The sequence below is a fragment of the Aethalodelphis obliquidens genome, unplaced genomic scaffold, assembly GCF_003676395.1.
Source record: "Aethalodelphis obliquidens isolate GAN/ISIS:26980383/991018 unplaced genomic scaffold, ASM367639v1 scaffold8, whole genome shotgun sequence".
NCBI classification, from domain to species: Eukaryota; Metazoa; Chordata; class Mammalia; order Artiodactyla; family Delphinidae; genus Aethalodelphis; species Aethalodelphis obliquidens.
In genome coordinates this window covers 43,345,255-43,365,333 of record NW_020837952.1, presented here as the reverse complement: position 1 = coordinate 43,365,333, position 20,079 = coordinate 43,345,255, and the positions used below count along the sequence as shown (strand labels likewise).

The 20,079-nt window shown below is 38.2% G+C and overlaps 1 protein-coding gene and 1 non-coding gene across 6 annotated transcripts in view; one reads left to right on the top strand and one right to left on the bottom strand.

The window, feature by feature from the left end:
* The window catches only part of ANKS1B (ankyrin repeat and sterile alpha motif domain containing 1B), a 1,179,755-nt gene that overhangs the window by 190,208 nt on the left and 969,468 nt on the right, over nucleotides 1–20,079 (top strand). For all 5 annotated transcript variants that reach the window (XM_027107272.1, XM_027107271.1, XM_027107270.1 and 2 more), the window contains exons 5-6: nucleotides 8,856–8,931; nucleotides 18,395–18,496. In XM_027107272.1, coding sequence (XP_026963073.1) covers nucleotides 8,856–8,931; nucleotides 18,395–18,496 — 178 coding nt within the window. The remainder of the gene's footprint in view (nucleotides 1–8,855; nucleotides 8,932–18,394; nucleotides 18,497–20,079) is intronic.
* LOC113621378 (U6 spliceosomal RNA) lies at nucleotides 4,400–4,503 on the bottom strand. The gene has a single exon (XR_003433164.1). It is a non-coding gene; the product is annotated as a U6 spliceosomal RNA (small nuclear RNA).

The window sequence follows — 20,079 nt, the reverse complement described above, 5'->3', positions numbered from 1 at the left end:
AAGGAAAGGAAAGTAAAATTTACAGGAAATTAATAGTAAAGAGTACAAGTTAGCATGCTAGGAGCTGTTAAGGTGCAAAGCTGAGTAAGGTATAGCTTTTGCTCTCAAAGTGCTTACAGTGGCAGGAGAAATATGTGCCTAAATGGATAGATTACATTTTAATAAACCATTTACTCTTTGTAAAAAAATGTTTATTTATTTATTTTTGGCTGCAGTGAGTCTTCATTGCGGTGCGCAGACTTCTCATTGCGGTGGCTTCTCTTGTTGCGGAGCACGGGCTCTAGGTGCACGGGCTTCAGTAGTGTGGCACGTGGGCTTCAGTAGTTGTGGCATGTGGGCTCTAGAGTGCAGGCTCAGTAGTTGTGGCGCATGGACTTAGTTGCTCCGTGGCATGTGGGATCTTCCCGGCCCAGGGCTCGAACCTTGTCCCCTGCATTGGTAGGCAGATTCTTAACCACCGAGCCACCAGGGAAGCCCGAAACGAGAAGATTGCACTTACTCTTCTGCTTCCTGAGATGACTATTTTAAAATTTCTCCTCTTTTCCAAAAACTTCAACACTTCCTTCATTGTCATCCCTCTGTGATTACAACTTTGCTTTTATTTCACTGAGATAACAGAAACAATCACATATTCTCACCTCCACAGTTGCCAATATGTGTATATTTGCTTTCCTTCCTTGCTTTAAATTAACTTTCTAGGCTTATATCTGAGACTAACTTCTCTACTTGTGCATTGACTCCTATCCCCTCTTATCGACTTGGGATACATTGCTCTGGCAAATATTCCCTCTTTAATACAATGTTTTCCCCCTCTTAACTGCATTATTTTCCGAAGGACGCAAAGATGTTGCAATATTTCCCATCTTTAAAAAACCCTCTCCTTTGAACCTGAATTTTCCTCTAGCTGTCTTCTTCTTTCTCTGATTCTCTTTATGGCAACATATTTTTAAATAAAATGAAATTTATTGTAGCCTTAATGCACATAATAAAATGACTTACAAGCAATTTTTGTTAGCAGTAGCTAGAGAATGGGTAACTGACCATTCTGGTGAATGTAGTGGTAATCCCACACCTGGTCATTCTTGTCACGTTTCTAAAAGAGCCCCCTGCAAAAATCTATCTTGCTGACTACAGGTGAAATTAAAGAACATATTCTAGAGGAAGTAATACCCACAGGACTAGAAAAAATGGCAAAATATTTAGAAAGACTTGTTTTTACTCATATCAAATTCTTTCCTTCATCTCTGTTGAAACCATTCCAACTCTATTACTCTATAAAAATTCTTTGTGTTTTTCCTTTGGTGAAGGTAACTAATGACTGCCGTATTGTTAGATCCATAGCCAGTTCTTAGTCCTCATCTTACTTGATTTATCATCAGCATTCACAAAGTTGATCTCTCCCTCCTCTTTGAAACACTTTTTTCTTTTGACATCTGAGATACCACTCTCTCTTGGTTTTCATGTAGTTCACTGGCTGTTCCTTCTCAGTATTAGGCTGAGCCAAAGATTTTGATTGCCTGCCATTCAGTGTTGCAACTAGATAAATCTGCAAGGCCTCATGAACCTGTTATCACTAGTTGCTTAAGAATTAAGTCTTTCTGTTTTCTGTCCTCTTTTGTAGATTCATACTCCTTTTCCCTGAGCCAGGCTTTATTTTCATTCCTTCCCAATGAACCTTTACATTGGAACTCTGTAACTCTGTTACTCTCTCTTAGCTATTGCCACAATACTGCTGTAGGATAAGCACAGAAATCTCAGACATTCATAAGCAGTAGCATTTTTTTTCATTCTTAAGTTACAGGTCAGCTGGGGAAGCTTTGTTTTATGTTGTAAGTTAGTCTGGGCAGCTCTGCTCCATGTGTTTATTATCTTCCTCCTGGGACTAGTCAGGACATGGCCTAAGCCCAACCAAGCAAGCACACTTTGGGCCTCTGCTTGCATCATGTTAGCTATCATCCATTGGCTAAAGCAAGTCACAAACCAAGCTCCAAATCCAGGGGTAGGGATATATACTCCACCCACATAAGTGCAAAGAGCTGCAGTGTTGTATGGCAGAGGGCATGCAATAGGAGGGACTAATAATGTAATCTGTGACGTCCCTATAATGTAATCTGATGACGTTCTCATCTTCCTGGTCTCTAAGCATCTGAGTCTCCCAGGTCTTAGTACTTAAACCTCTTTTCTTCTCTGTCTTTACTTACTTCCTAGTTGGCCTCATCCAGTCTCTCAGCTTCAAATGACATCTTTATCTAACAATAAAAATTTTATTTATTCATCCTGGACCTTACCGTAAACTCTAAATTAGGTGTCTGCTGGACATGTCTATTGGATGCTAATGGGCATCCAAACTCAGCATTCCAAAAACTGAGTATTTAGCCTCCATAACCCCTTCTCCCCAGATTTGTCCATCTTCCAATATTTCCCATTTCAGCAGATGGTAGTGCTGTTCTTCTAGTTGTTTGGCCCCAAAACTTTAGGGTTTCTTCACATTTTAATTTAGTTCTTCATCAGATTTTATTGGCTTTGTGCTCAAACTATATCCAGAATTTCAGTACTTTTCATTCCCTTCACTACTACCACCAGAGCCCAATTCTTGATTATCTCTTGCCTCCTAACTGGTTTCCCTGCTTCTTCCTTTGCTTCTGTATTAGTCTGCTTGGGCTACTATAACAAAATACCATAGACTGGGTGGCTTAAACAGCACACATTTGTTTTATCACTGTCTGGAGGCTGGAAAGTCCAAGATCAAGGTTCTGGCCAATTTGGTTCTTGGTGAGAGCTTGTAGATGGCTGCCTTCTCCTGTGTCCTCAAACGACCTTTTTTCTGTGCACAAATGGAGAGAGAAGGAGAGAGCTCTCTGATGTTTCCCCCTCCTCTTATAAGGACACCAATCCCATAGAATTGGGTTCCCGCCCTTACAACCTCATTTAACCTTAATTACTTCTGTGAAGTCCCTGTCACCAAATACGGTCACATTGGGGTTTAGGGCTTCAACATATGAATTTGGGGGGGGGGCACAAGCATTCAGTCCATAACAGACTCCTTCAGTCTATTTTCAACAAAGCAGCTATAAGTGATCCCATTAAACTAAATCAGGTTGCTCAGAAACCTTCACTGGTATTCCAGCTCACTTGGAACAAAAGCCACACTCCTTACAGTGGCTGACAGTGTCTTATCTGACCTAGTCTCACTCTCCCTAAAGCTACCTCCTGCTACTCTTTGCCATTTTCATATAGTTTCAGCCACAGTGGCCTCATTGCTCTTGCTGGAACACACTGTGTGTGCTACTACCATAAGGCCTTTGCCTTACTAACCTGCATGACTTCCTCCTCTACTTTCTTCAGGTATCTGCTCAAATGTCACCTTAATAGGGAGGCCTTCCCTGATCTGTCTCACTTACCACCTTAGCAACTCTGTTTCCTTCCCCCTAGTTTCCCTTTCAGGACACCATATCCCCTCCAGCCTTCTGAGGAGAGGATACCAGGCACATGCTACATCAACAAGAAAATTTGTTCCCTACTCTTATGGAGTTGAGAGCCTGGGTGTGAAAACAGAAAATAAACATATAAACAAACAAAAATTACAAATTGCAGTAAGTGGTATAAAGGAAAAAAGCAGGTTCTTGTGTTTGAGAATGAAGGGTTGGGGAAGTCTTTCTTAGGATGTGCCACTTAAATGGTGCTAGCTCAGAGAAGTGAGAGATGAAGCCATGGAAACAGATGGGTTTACAAGAAAGAGACTATAGTGAGAGAGAAGAAGCCAAATAAAGACTATTCAGGTAGTTTCTGGAAAAGAAGTCTGTAAAGAAGCAGTTAGTTACAAGAGGTAACTAACCAAGACAGTACAATTATAATAATCAATTCATCCATTCACCATGTATTTATGGAGTGCCTGCTCTGTGCCAGGCATTGCCTACTATGTGCCAGAAGATATAGCACCAACAGAATAGACAAAAATTTTGCCTTCAAAAGGGAAGATGATATTTAATAAAGTGTGGAGTAAGGAAAAGTGAGATATGGGATAGAAGCTTGAAATCATAGCAGGTTCACAGGAAGTTTCTATGGTTGTTTGTTTTGATAGATAGTGAAAAGGTATGTATTTTTATGGAGAGTGGAAGGATCCAATGAAGAGACTGAAATTGAGGATGCAAGAAAATGGTGAAGATACTTCATGAGCAAAATTCAAGAAGCAGAAATGATAGAAAAAAAAGCACAAGTGGAGGATTAGCTTTTTTAAAAAAAATTTTATTGGAGTATGGTTGCTTTACAATGTTGTGTTAGCCTCCACTGCACAACAAAATGAATCAGCCATACACATACAGATATCCCCTCCCTTTTGGACTTCCCTCCCATTTAGGTTACCACAGTACATTAAGTAGAGTTCCCTATGCTATGCAATAAAAATATGGAACACTTCATGAATTTGTGGGTCATCCTTGCACAGGGGCCATGCTAATCTCTGTATCGTTCCAATTTTAGTATATGTGCTGCCGAAGCGAGCACGAGGATTAGCTTTAATGAGGGGAATGGATGCTTCCTCTGAGACAGAAGTGAAGGAAGATAGGAAAGGTAAAGATATTGGCCAGAAGTCCCTAGTTAAATAGGAGGAGAGGAAGAGATCTTCTTTAGAATAGGAGAAATGGTATTTCTGAGTTTTTTGAAGACACATCCTGTTTCTCTTATGCCATTTCCACCCCCAGTCTAAACCTACTTATAACTTTCAGCTATTCTTCACATGATGTTTTTCTAGATTCTTGTTTTGGGATGCTCTTCTCTGGACATATTCCAATCTGTTGATGTTCCTGTGAAAGTTTAGTATCCACGCTTGAACACAGTACTCTGGATATAGTCTAGCTAATGTAGGGTACAAAGGATCTGTTGCTTCTCAAGTTGTTTAGACATTTATTCATTTACAAAGGCTAGGATGTTCTTATCTTTTAAGTTCTTACCTTTCATCCCAAGAGATGCCTACAGGGCTAATTGGTACCAACCAGGGCATCAGGGGTTGTTACTTCTGTGTTAAATGCCATTCTCATTGGCTTTTCTTCTTTTTTCTGTATCAAGTTTATCTTTACTAACTGGTTGTTACTTCTTTTGGTAGTGGGTCTTGTTTCTCAATAGTTTTTATTTTCCCTGCTACTTGTGCTATTTTCTCTACTGATCATCATCACAATCCCACTTTATATCTTTGTTCTATTTATTTTCTCCTTTAATAAAAAATTTGGTCTTCCTTTATCTGGTCATTCTCTTTTGCAAGCTTCAGAAGGGCTATGGTTAGAGTGTTAAATTTGGAAGGGGGAACCAGTGCAGGCAAACTGACATCTTCACATCCCCTTTCTGTCTGCTGTTTTGGCACTCTTAGAATACAACCCAAAAAGCCATTTTGAAACATCTAGAGGTTTTGGATAAAATATAACAAGGATCTCTTTAAATGCGTAATTGAGCTTTCATGTATCAGGGAAATACATACAGCCAAACCAAAAAGGAAGCTAAAACCCAGGGCTTAAAAATAGGAACATTCTTTTCTATATCCTCTCCCCTTTTCCTACCATTTGTTTTTCTCAGTTTTGGTGCTACTGAGACTTAACTTTAATAGCCATTTCCAATTGGAGAGAGAATTTCTTTTGCTTTTATCAGCAATTCAGCATTAAGATATATATCAGGTCATGTCTTCTCACTAAGCTGTTTTCATCACTAATTGTGATTGGAGGCTTTTTTTCCCTGAAAGGTGCTAAGACGTTGTGAGTGCTTCATATCTGTTTACTGTATAAATATTGAAGTGTTACTATATTATCAACTGCATAATTGTCTATTCAGAAACTATGTTTATTTTAAATGATTAATTTTAAAGAAATGGAGAAATTTGATCCATTGGAAAAGCAGGCCCCAAATTTGGGTTCACCTATTTTAGTGTTATTTCTTTTTTTTTTTTTAGGGGCACTGAGGGCTGTGGGCCCATTTGCTCCTGCATCCACAGCCAGTGTCAGCTCTCTCCCAAGACTGCCTTCTTTTTTCTTTCTTTATTTATTTTGGCTGCGTTGGGTCTTTGTTGCTGCGTGCAGGCTTTCTCTAGTTGCGGTGAGGGGGGCTACTCTTCCTTGTGGTGTGCAGACTTTTCTTTGCGGTGGCTTCTCTTGTTGCGGAGCATGGGCTCTAGGGGCGTGGGCTTCAGCAGTTGCAGCACGCAGGCTCAGTAGTTGTGGTGCGTGGGCTCTAGGGCATGTGGGCTTCAGTAGTTGTGGCATGTGGGCTCAGAAGTTGTGGCTCGCGGGCTCTAGAGCGCAGGTTCAGTAGTTGCGGCACACAGATTTAGTTGCTCCGTGGCATGTGGGATCTTCCCAGACCAGGGATCGAACCCATGTCCCCTGCATTGATTGGCAGGCAGGTTCTTAACCACTGTTCCACCAGGGAAGTCCTAGTGTTATTTCTTTGTATACATTCCACTTGCTTTTAGAATGTTTTAGACTAAATATTGTTTCATGAGAACACGGTTTTTCAAGGTTTGGCCAATTATGGATTGTGGATTTGGGGGAGAGTGCTGAGGTGAACAGAATGGTAGTAAGTAATTTGAATGAGAAGAGTAGATGCTGACTCAAGGTAGGGGATGATAAATTACAAAATATTATGGAATTAACCTATATTTTGAAAAGGAAAAGTCTATAAATTTGACCTATTTAAATTTTATACTATTTGTGATAATACTGAGATAGCAGTAAATAGTTCCTAGTTCCACTGTTTCCCTTAAGTTTATGAGAATAATCCATTCCATTTTGACAGTTCTCACATTCTCTTATCAAAGAAGCTAATTACATCAACCATGGGTTTGGAAAGATTGACTAATTTTTACAGTCCAAAAGTATAGTTGGACTGTACTGTTGGACAGTACAAACAAAAGTATAGTTGGACTGTACTGTACAGGCGGATTCTTAACCACTGCATCACCAGAGAAGTCCATTATCTTCTTTTTTGTTTCTACTATTTCTTACTCATAGTGACTTATTTCCTTTCATGTTCAGTGGTTTCTAAATTTGAATTTGTGTTTTTTAAAGCTTTAACTCTTGGAACTCTTGGAGGCCTGAGTTTAAAGTGTATCTTTTCAGAGAGGATTTATATCTGCTTCTGCTAAGCATTTATGTCTGCCTCTGGTACTATGAACCCAAATCACTTTATTCTACATTTTTGGCTCTGAGGGGCACAGAGATTGTGTTAAATTTGGCCTCAAACCCTTGTGAGGACAGAATTGTGGTTAGGAATTCTTAGAGCAGTGGGATTTATTTCTGTCATTCTAATCTGTTTAGAGCTAAAATCTTACTTTCCCTCTCTGCAACAGATTTTTGTAACAAGTTTTTAATTTTTACTTTATTGTTTTTACTGAGGCTGTTGTTCTTTGGGGGTTTTAATTTTTGTAGGAGTCCTTGATCTATCCTCTCAGCTTGCGTGAGCTTCAGACTTTGTCTCCTGCTCCCCTCCCAGTCCCACCTTGGTTAAAGCCCAGATACTAATCTATCAGGGATTGGTAGATTTCCTTGAACAAATTCTTCTTCCAGTGCTCAATGCCTGGATTCATACTTTCTGTCCCTCATTCCCTTCCCCAGGCTCTGAGGAATTCCATTTTCCTTTTCATCTCTATATTTAAAATATTGTTTAGTTTTTCAGAATTTTAAGGTGTGCTATTCCAGGAAGGGTTTTTCTAACATTAAGTCCAAACTTTTGTGAAAATTTGAAGGAAATCAAATTAGTAGTAAGAAAGTTGGTTGAAAGACATAGAATGAGAGTGAGAAGAATTAGATTATTTCAAGGGATATTTTTTAGGGAGTGAAAAAAATTAACTTTTTATGCCACACATTGAAACATTGTTTTAAGGAGCTGCATAAGTTTCTACAGTTTAATTTTCCTTCTGTATAGTGCTATATATATTTATAAATTATTTTATTTCCATGTTTATTAGTGTCTATACATATCATACCCAGAAAATTATAAATCAAGTGCATTTCAGTTATACCTTTTTGGCAATAAATTCAGATCACATTGATAGATCTTCAGTGGTCCTCAAGCCTCCTTAACAATGCATTTATAAACCATTTTATACTGGGTTAATTATACAATAATATTTTATTAATTAAAAACATTTTTACGTTATATATTATTTTATAGTGATATTTCTTTTTTGTATTGAGATGAAAATCCCATACTAGAGATTACTTTTAGTACAAGAGAACAAAGTTGCCATAATGACAGTGTTCAGTTTAACACGCAGAGACATGTGCACATACTAAGGACCTGGTAGACATTTTAAAATTCTTGAGAGGAAAAAAGTTTTTTTTAATGTATAGCTAAAAAGCTTCCTCTTTGAAATCTTCCTTTATCTTCCTCAAGGCAGAAACCAATCTCTCCCTGCAATACTTACATATTCTTGTCTTCTATGTTATGTGCCTACCTTCTTCTACCTTTTACCCTCAAAATAATTCTTAAATGTCTACATTTTTGAGGTACTTTTTTCTAGGCATTGGTGATACCATGATGAAAAAAATAGATATCTACATTTCCACTAAACTTACAGTTTATTAAAGGGAATAGACAATCACATAACATTATAATGTAGTACTATAAATGCTATGATGAGGAAGATTACCAACATAACAAGGTCAAATGGCTACACAGAAGCAGAGGTGTTTCACAAATTCAAGCTTTTGGGTTTTGTTTCTAGAATCTCTTCTTTATTTCACACTACCTTTCTGTCAGAGTGCTAAGATTACAGAGAATATGTATGAATACATAAAATGACAGAATTTTTTAACCTAAGCATTCCTAATGCAACTGTGCTTCTTTTTCCTTCTTCTTTTTTTTTTTTCCAGACAGAAAAAGGGAGTGCACTTCACGAAGCAGCTTTGTTTGGAAAGGTAGATGTTGTGCGAGTTCTGTTAGAAACAGGTAACTATCATGATTCTCCATGGAACTTATCTTGATTCTCCATGAGGCTTATCTTGCCAAAAACTATTTGTATTTCAGGAGTAGACATAGGAAAATGACACTTTTTTTTTTTTCTTGACAATCACCCTTATTTCTTACCTTCACTCTAAATTGCAGGTACGTATTCATACCATGTAGAATTGAGCCTCAATGTTTAGGGAAAAAAACTGATAACAATGTGTACCTTCCTTTACTCAGTAGATACTTTAATAAAAAGCTTTTAGAAATTATAATTTTATACACTTAAATCACATTAAAATAAAAACTACCAAAAAGAAAAGGAAATGTCTGCCTTCTATAGGAGGGTGGAACTGATCCCCGTGAAGTTAAGACAATTGCTTGGTTTATTAAAGAACGTACTACTTTCCCTAGGTTTTTATATTGTGAATAATGGTAAACAGAAATTAGAGTTCCCTGTCCTTCAGGTAAATTCTCCTTCTAGTTACTTCATCAACTGAGTAGCTACTGTTTGTAAGCTGCAGTGATTTAAAGGGAACCTTTTAGAGGGAAAGCTTTGAAGGAAAAACAAAGTAGGCTTATTTGTCTCCATATGTATATTATGACTGAAATAAAATTGGAACTGACGTCAGATTTTTTTAAGATCAAAAGGCATGGATAATGGAGAGGGTGTGGAAAAAAGGGAACCCTTTTGCACTGTTGGGGGGAATGTAAATTGATACAGCCACTATGGAGAACAGCATGGAGGTTCCTTAAAAAACTAAAAATACAATTACCATGTGACCCAGCAATCCCACACCTGGGCATATACCCAGAGAAAACCATAATTCAAAAAGACACATGCGAGAGAGGGGGAAGATGGCAGAAGAGTAAGACGCGGAGATCACCTTCCTCCCAACAGATACATAAGAAATACATCTACACGTGGAACAACTCCTACAGAACACCTACTGAACGCTGGCAGAAGACCTCAGACCTCCCAAAAGGCAAGAAACTCCCCACGTAACTGGGTAGGGCAAAAGAAAAAAGAATAAACAGAGAGAAAAGGATAGGGATGGGACCTGCACCAGTGGGAGGGAGCTGTGAAGGAGGAAAGGTTTCCACACACTAGGAAGCCACTCGCGGGAGGAGACTGCGGGTGGCAGAGGGCGGAAGCTTCGGAGCCATGGAGGAGAGCGCAGCAACAGGGGTGCGGAGGGCAAAGCGGAGAGATTCCCGCACAGAAGATCGGTGCTGACTGGCACTCACCAGCCTGAGAGGCTTGTCTGCTCAACCGCCAGGGCGGGCTGGGCTGGCAGCTGAAGCTCGGGCTTCGGTCAGAGCGCAGGGAGAGGACTGGGGTTGGCAGCCTGAACACAGCCTGCAGGGGGTTAGTGCACCACGGCTAGCCAGGAGGGAGTCCGGGGAAAAGTCTGGACCTGCCGAAGAGGCAAGAGATTTTTCTTCCCTCTTTGCTTCCTGGTGCGTGAGGAGAGGGGATTAAGAGCGCTGCTTAAAGGAGCTTCAGAGATGGGCGCGAGCCGCGGCTAACAGCACGGACCCCAGAGACGGGCATGAGATGCTAAGGCTGCTGCTGCCACCACCAAGAAGCCTGTGTGCGAGCACAGGTCACTATCCACACCACCCCTCCCGGGAGCCTGTGCAGCCTGCCACTGCCAGGTTCCCGGGATCCAGGGACAACTTCCCCAGGAGAACGCACGGTGCGCCTCAGGCTGGTGCAACGTCACGCTGGCCTCTGCTGCCACAGGCTTGCCCCGCACTTCGTACCCCTCCCTCCCTCCGGCCTGAGTGCGCCAGAGCCCCCGAATCAGCGGCTCCTTTAACCCCGTCCTGTCTGAGCAAAGAACAGACGCCCTCCGGTGACCTACACGCAGAGGCAGGGCCAAATCCAAAGCTGAGCCCCAGGAGCTGTGCAAACAAAGAAGAGAAAAGGAAATCTCTCCCAGCAGCCTCAGGAGCAGCAGATTAAATCTCCACAATCAAGTTGATGTACCCTGCATCTGTGGAATACCTGAATAGACAATGAATCATCCCAAATTGAGGAGGTGGACTTCGAGCGCAAGATTTATTATTTTTTCCCCTTTTCCTCTTTTTGTGAGAGTGTATGTGTATGCTACTATGTGAGATTTTGTCTGTATAGCTTTGCTGACACCATTTGTCCTAGGGTTCTATCCATCTGTTTCTTGTTTTTTTTTTTACTTAAAAAAATTTTTTTTTCTGAATAATCATTTTATATTTTAATAACTTTATTTTATTTTATCTTACTTTATTTTCTTTTCTTTTATCCTCTTTCTTTCTTTCTACTTTTTCTCCCTTTTATTCTGACCGTGTGGATGAAAGGCTCTTGGTGCTGCAGCCAGGAGTCAGTGCTGTGCCTCTGAGGTGGGAGAGCCAACTTCAGGACACTGGTCCACAAGAGACCTTCCAGCTCCACGTAATATCAAATGGCGAAAATCCCCAGAGATCTCCATCTCGACACCAACACCCAGCTTCACTCGACAACCAGCAAGCTACAGTGCTGGACACCCTTAGCCAAAAAACTAGCAAGACAGGAACACAACCCCACCCATTAGAGAGAGGCTGCCTAAAATCGTAAGTCCACAGACACCCCAAAACACACCACCAGAGGTGGACCTGCCCACCAGAAAGACAAGATCCAGCCTCACCCACTAGAACACAGGCACTAGTCCCCTCCACCAGGAAGCCTACACAACCCACTGAAACAACTTTAGCCACTGGGGACAGACACCAAAAACAACGGGAACTACGAACCTGCAGCCTGCAAAAAGGAGACCCCAAGCAGAGTAGGATAAGCAAAATGAGAAGATAGAAAAAAACACAGAAGATGAAGGAGCAAGATAAAAACCTACCAGGCCTAACAAATGAAGAGGAAATAGGCAGTCTACCTGAAAAAGAATTCAGAATAATGATAGTAAAGATGATCCAAAATCTTGGAAATAGAATAGAGAAAATGCAGGAAACATTTAACAAGGACCTAGAAGAACTAAAGATGAAACAAGCAACGATGACCAACACAATAAATGAAATTAAAAATACTCTAGAAGGGATCAATAGCAGAATAACTGAGGCAGAAGAACGAATAAGTGACCTGGAAGATAAAATACTGGAAATAACTACTGCAGAGCAGAATAAAGAAAAAAGAATGAAAAGAACCAAGGACAGTCTCAGAGAGCTCTGGGACAATATTAAACACGCCAACATTCGAATTATAGGGGTTCCAGAAGAAGACTAGAAAAAGAAAGGGACTGAGAAAATATTTGAAGAGATTATAGTTGAAAACTTCCCTAATATGGGAAAGGAAATAGTTAATCAAGCCCAGGAAGCCCAGAGAGTCCCATACAGGATAAATCCAAGGAGAAACACGCCAAGACACATATTAATCAAACTGTCAAAAATTAAATACAAAGAAAACATGTTAAAAGCAGCAAGGGAAAAACAACAAATAACACACAAGGGAATCCCCATAAGGATAACAGCTGATCTTTCAGCAGAAACTCTGCAAGCCAAAAGGGACTGGCAGGACATATTTAAAGTGATGAAGGAGAAAAACCTACAACCAAGATTACTCTACCCAGCAAGGATCTCATTCAGATTTGATGGAGAAATTAAAACCTTTACAGACAAGTAAAAGCTGAGAGAGTTCAGCACCACCAAACCAGCTTTACAACAAATGCTAAAGGATCTTCTCTAGGCAAGAAACACAAGAGAAGGAAAAGACTTACAATAACAAACCGAAAACAATTAAGAAAATGGGAATAGGAACATACATATCGATAATTACCTTAAGTGTAAATGGATTAAATGCGCCCACCAAAAGACACAGACTGGCTGAATGGATACAAAACCAAGACCCATATATATGCTGTCTACAAGAGACCCACTTCAGACATAGAGACACATACAGACTGAAAGTGAGGGGATGGAAAAAGATATTCCGTGCAAATGGAAACCAAAATAAAGCTGGAGTAGCAATTCTCATATCACACAAAATAGACTTTAAAATCAAGACTATTAGAAGAGACTAAGAAGGACACTATATAATGATCAAGAGATTGATCCAAGAAGATATAACAATTGTAAATATTTATGCACCCAGCATAGGACCACCTCAATACATAAGGCAAATACTAACAGCCAAAATAGGGGAAATCGACAGTAACACATTCATAGTAGGGGACTTTAACACCCCACTTTCACCAATGGACAGATCATTCAAAATGAAAATAAATAAGGAAAAACAAGCTTTAAATGATACATTAAACAAGATGGATTTAATTGATATTTATAGGACATTCCATCGAAAAACAACAGAATACACATTTTTCTCAAGTGCTCATGGAACATACTCCAGGATAGATCATATCGTGGGTCACAAATCAAGCCTTGGTAAATTTAAGAAAATTGAAATTGTATCAAGTATCTTTTCCGACCACAACACTATGAGACTAGATATCAATTACAGGAAAAGACCTGTAAAAAATAGAAACACATGGAGGCTAAACAATACACTACTTAATAACGAAGTGCACTGAAGAAATCAAAGAGGAAATCAAAAAGTACCTAGAAACAAATGACAATGGAGACACGACGACCCAAAACCTATGGGATGCAGCAAAAGCAGTTCTAAGAGGGAAGTTTATAGCAATACAATCCTACCTTAAGATACAGGGAACATCTCGAATAAACAACCTAACCTTGCACCTAAAGCAATTAGAGAAAGAAGAACAAAAAACCCCCAAAGTTAGCAGAAGGAGGAAACCATAAGATTAGACCAGAAATAAATGAAAAAGAAATGAAGGAAATGATAGCAAAGATCAATAAAATTAATAGGTGGTTCTTTGAGAAGATAAACAAAATTGATAAACCATTAGCCAGACTCATGAAGAAAAAAAGGGAGAAGACTCAAATCAATAGAATTAGAAGTGAAAAAGGAGAAGTAACAACTGACACTGCAGAAATACAACAGATCTTGAGAGATTACTACAAGCAACTCTATGCCAATAAAATGGACAACCTGGAAGAAATGGACAAATTCTTAGAAATGCGCAACCTGCCAAGACTGAATCAGGAAGAAATAGAAAATATGAACAGACCAATCACAAGCACTGAAATTGAAACTGTGATTAAAAATCTTCCAAAAAACAAAAGCCCAGGACCAGATAGCTTTTCAGCCGAATTCTATCAAACATTTAGAGAAGAGCTAACACCTATCCTTCTCAAACTCTTCCAAAATATAGCAGAGGGAGGAACACTCCCAAACTCATTCTACGAGGCCACCATCACCCTGATACCAAAACCAGACAAGGATGTCAGAAAGAATGAAAACTAGTGGCCAATATCACTGATGAACATAGATGCAAAAACCTCAAGAAAATACTAGCAAACAGAATCCAACAGCACATTAAAAGGATCATACACTATGATCAAGTGAGTTTATTCCAGGAATGCAAGGATTCTTCAATATACACAAATCAATCAATGTGATACAGCATATTAACAAATTGAAGGAGAAAAACCATATGATCATCTCAATCGATGCAGAGGAAGCTTTTGACAAAAATTCAACACCCATTTATGATAAAAACCCTGGAGAAAGTAGGCATACAGGGAACTTTCCTCAACATAATAAGGGCCATATATGACAAACCCACAGCCAACATCATCCCCAATGTTTCAAAACTGAAAGAATTTCCACTAAGAACAGGAACCAGACAAGGTTGCCCACTTTCACCATCTTACTCAACATAGTTTTGGAAGTTTTAGCCACAGCAATCTGAGAAGAAAAGGAAATAAAAGGAATCCAAATCGGAAAAGAAGAAGTAAAGCTGTCACTGTTTGCAGATGACATGATACTATACACAGAGAATCCTAAAGATGCTACCAGAAAACTACTAGAGCTCATCAATGAATTTGGTAAAGTAACAGGATACAAAATTAATGCACAGAAATCTCTGGCATTCCTATACACTAATGATGAAAAATCTGAAAGTGAAATCAAGAAAACACTCCCATTTACCACTGCAACAAAAAGAATAAAACGTCTAGTTATAAAACTACCTAAGGATACAAAAGACCTGTATGCAGAAAATTATGAGACACTGATGAAAGAAAGACGATACAAATAGATGGAGAGATATACCATGTTCTTGGGTTGGAAGAATCAACATTGTGAAAATGACTCTACTACCCAAAGCAATCTACAGATTCAATGCAATCCCTATGAAACTACCACTGGTATTTTTCACAGAACTAGAACAAAAAATTTCACAATTTGTATGGAAACACAAAAGACCCCGAATAGCCAAAGCAATCTTGAGAACAAAAAACGAAGCTGGAGGAATCAGGCTCCCTGACTTCAGACTATACTACAAAGCTACAGTAATCAAGACAGTACGGTACTGACACAAAAACAGAAATATAGATCCATGGAACAGGATAGAAAGCCCAGAAATAAACCCACGCACATATGGTCACCTTATCTTTGATAAAGGAGGCAGGAATGTACATTGTAGAAAGGACAGCCTCTTCAGTAAGTGGTGCTGGGAAAACTGGACAGGTAAATGTAAAAGTATGAGATTAGAACACTCCCTAGCACCATATACAAAAATAAGCTCAAAATGGATTAAAGACCTAAATGTAAGGCCAGAAACTATCAAACTCTTAGAGGAAAATATAGGCAGAACACTATGACATAAATCACAGCAAGGTTCTTTTTGACCCACCTCCTAGGGAAATGGAAATAAAAACAAAAATAAACAAATGAGGCCTAATGAAACTTCAAAGCTTTTGCACAGCAAAGGAAACCATAAACAAGACCAAAAGACAACCCTCAGAATGAGAGAAAATATTTGCAAATGAAGCAACTGACAAAGGATTAATCTCCAAAATTTACAATCAGCTCTTGCAGCTCAATAACAAAAAAACAAACAACCCAATTCAAAAATGGGCAGAAGACCTAAATAGAGATTTCTCCAAAGAAGATACACAGACTGCCAACAAACACATGAAAGAATGCTCAACATCATTAATCGTTAGAGAAGTGCGAATCAAAACTACAATGAGATATCATCTCACACCGGTCATAATGGCCATCATCAAAAAATCTAGAAACAATAAATGCTGGAGAGAGTGTGGAGAAAAGGGAACACTGTTGCACTGCTGGTGGGAATGTGAGTTGGTACAGCCAATGGAGAACAGTATGGAGGTTCCTTAAAAAACTACAAATAGAACTACCATATGACCAAGCAATCCCACTACTGGGCATATACCCTGAGAAAACCATTTCAAAAAGAGTCATGTACCAAAATGTTCATTGCAGCTCTATTTACAATAGCCAGGAGATGGAAACAACCTATGTGTCCATCATCAGATGACTGGATAAAGAAGATGTGGCACATATATAGAATGGAATATTACTCAGCCATAAAAAGAAAATAAATTGAATTATTTGTAGTGAGGTGGATGGACCTAGAGTCTGTCATACAGAGTGAAGTAAGTCAGAAAGAGAAAGACAAATACCGTATGCTAACACATATATATGAAATGAGAAAAAAAAAATGTCATGATGAACCTGAGGGTAAGACAGGAATAAAGACACAGACCCACTAGAGAATGGACTTGAGGATATGGGGAGGGGGAAGGGTAAGCTGTGACAGAGTGAGAGAGTGGCATGGACATATATACACTACCAAACGTAAAATAGAGAGCTAGTGGGAAGCAGCCGCATAGCACAGGGAGATCAGCTTGGTGCTTTGTGACCACCTAGAGGGGTGGGATAGGGAGGGTAGGCGGGAAGGAGACGCCAGAGGGAAGAGATATGGGAACATATGTATACGTATAACTGATTCTCTTTGTTATAAAGCAGAAACTAACACACCATTGTAAAGCAATTATACTCCAATAAAGATGTAAAAAAAAAAAATAGACACATGAACCCCAATGTTCATTGTTGCACTATTTACAATAGCCAGGTCATGGAAGCAACCTAAATGCCCATTGACAGACAAATGGATAAACATGTGGTACATATATATACAATGGAATATTACTCAGCCATAAAAAGGAATGAAATTGGGTCATTTGTAGAGACGTGGATGAATCTAAAGACTGCCATACAGAGTGAAGTATGTCAGAAAGAGAAAAACAAATATCGTATATTAACACATATATGTGGAACTTAGAAAAATGGTACAGATAAACCAGTTTGCACGGTAGAAATAGAGACACAGATACAGAGAACAAACGTATGGACACCAAGGAGGGGAAGCGGTGGGGAGCGGATGTGGTGGTGGTGTGATGAATTGGGAGATTGGGATTGACATATATACATTAATATGTATAAAATAGATAACTAATATGAGCCTGCTGTATACAAAAATAAATAAAATAATATTCAAATAATAAGGCATGGATACAAATTTATGCTTGTAAACAACTGACGTGAGTCTTTTGTGTTTTAAACTATATTTAGTGTGTTTATTTTCCTCAGTAAAAATGTTAAATGAAAAGTATTGGCAGACTATTGCATTGTGATTGTTCTTACGTGAAGTTAAAATTTCATGTATATGTAACTTTGATATGTAACACAATGATATAATAAATGAGGCAACCAATTAAATTTGTGCAGGTAACACATTTCCATAAAAATTTAAGCAAATACTAATAATTTTATTATAATGAACTAACTGTTGAGGCTAGATCCTGAAACCTGGCTTTGTTTGTGCTTAGATATTTGGGAAGTTTATAAACTTTTTGCTGTTTGCTACATTATACTCTTTACAATAAAATCTCTTTACAATAAACATTTGAGAATTAAAATAATTCCAAAGGTATTTCAGTTACAAACTTTAAGAAGTTTGCTCACCAGGTATTTGATGAGTGTTGCTGACATTGAATATAATCTTGCATAAATAAATATTAAATATTTGAATTTGTATTTGGACAATAATTCAAAATAATCCTGCTTTTTCAACTTTTGTGAATACTAAAGTATTCTAAGACTGTTCTTATACTACTTACATGGTACATTATTTTTATTTTTACCATATTATACAGAATATATAAAATGACCATTATACTTTAGGAATTTAAATTCTAAATCAGTAATATTTTTCAGCTTGATAGGCTACCATTAGTTAACTAGCTATAACCTCAATTAGCTATAATCTGAAAAAACAATATTAATGAATGGATCAGTGCCCTTTAAGAGTTAATTCATTATCAAGAATGTTCCTAATCTTTGGCATCAGTGGTCTCCCACCTTCTTTCTTACTAAAATCGTGTGTGTGTGTGTGTGTGTGTGTGTGTGTGTGTGTGTCTTAATTTAAAAAAATCACCTTAAGTACTTGGTCTGTATACTTTTGAAATTAGAGCAGTTATGTATTGACTGTATCTTCTAATGATACCCCACTTGTGTACATCTAGTGGGTTTTTCTTTTTCTTTCAGGAATTGATGCCAACATAAAAGATAGCTTAGGTAGAACTGTCTTAGACATTCTGAAAGAACATCCATCTCAGAAATCTCTCCAGATTGCAAGTCTCTTACAAGGTAAAGAGTATTGAATGATGGATGAGTTTGCGTTACAGTTAAGATTAAATTAAAACTGTCCTAGTTTTCTCTTGGGTTTTAACATTTACTTTTGAATGAACTTATTATTTGCTTTTTTCTCTGGTATACTTTTAAGCTCAATAATAATTACTACCTTTTAATGTTTTATTTCGGTTTTTCAACTGCTCAGTAATTTTTTAAAAGCTAAACTTTTTTTTACTTATGTGATATTAAAAAGCGTTTTTAATTAAACACATGTAATAAATATGTAGTTATGAACTTGAAGGTATTAGGACTGTAAAGTGATGATGCTGAGGTATTATCTTACACTTGAATAGTGCTTTAAGAGTTTTCAGGGATTTTCTGTTATTTTGTCTGTTTTCTATAACTGTGAGGTAGATAAGTCAGATATCGTTATTCTTCTTTTTGCACATGAGGGAAACTGAAGCTCCAAGAGGCTAAGTGACTTGCTCGGACTTATATGTCCTATTCTAAGTGGTAGAACTGGTGTGTAAATGCTGGGTTAACAACAACAAAATTGTACTTAGTTGAAAGAATACAGATTATTTCCTACCAAATCCAGTAGTACAAGATAATTCAGTCTTGCCAGCCTTTGGTTTTGATAAAGGTCATTTTAAGTACATTTGTAGTTAGTTGCAATTACTAGGCCTATTGAAGGTTTGACAACCACCGAGGTGCTACTTTTTCATTTGCAGGATTACATACTTCCCCATTTGATCTAAAAATTTTATGAAAAATTTAAATTTAAGTGCTTTCCGTTTCTGCTTGGTGATTAGGCCTGATATGTAACATGTTCCCTTAAAAATCCAGTTGTTTGTTCTTTCCTTTCCACTTAGCTCCTGCACTGTTCAGTGGGGATTATCCCCTACAGTTGTTACAGATTGGTTGTGAATGTAATAGAGGGAGGTGGGATGGGTGCCAATGGATATCATTTGAGAAGCTGAAGAGCAGCTTTGTCCTGCAAGGAGATAGGTGAATTAAAACCATGTTGAGCAGGAGACATGCATAATAGATACAGGAGTCAACAAAGCCCAAAGAGGGGAAAAGAATAGATGCACTACAGGAGGTCATTATGTTCTTTTCTTTCTTTACTTCTGAAACCTCTCAGGGAAGTTCAAACCCCTACAATTTTCTTGTCAATAAAGAAGTTAATTGCAAGTCAAGCACATATAGAGATAAATCAGAGGCGGATACAAGTATGGCTCGTCATATTAATTCAAATTAAAGTCAAGTTGAATGAAAAGTGAAAAATAAAAGAGTGATATATACAGTATTTAAAGAAGTCTTTCCCTTCTAGGCAGTTTGTATTTCATATTGGATTTTTGCCTCTAACTGAACTTTAAAAAAACTGAGACTTGTGCATAATATGTCTCTCAGGAGAAGCAAAATAAATGTCATCCACTAAAAAGGGGGCATGACATAATTACAGACATTTCTAACATATTGCACTGGTTCAACTTAGATGAAAATGTTATTATATAGGAGTAAATGTCTGTTCTTTTAAATGGTCAAGATTCATTAGGTATGCCAATTTGTGATGGAGTATTTGTGACATCTTTGAA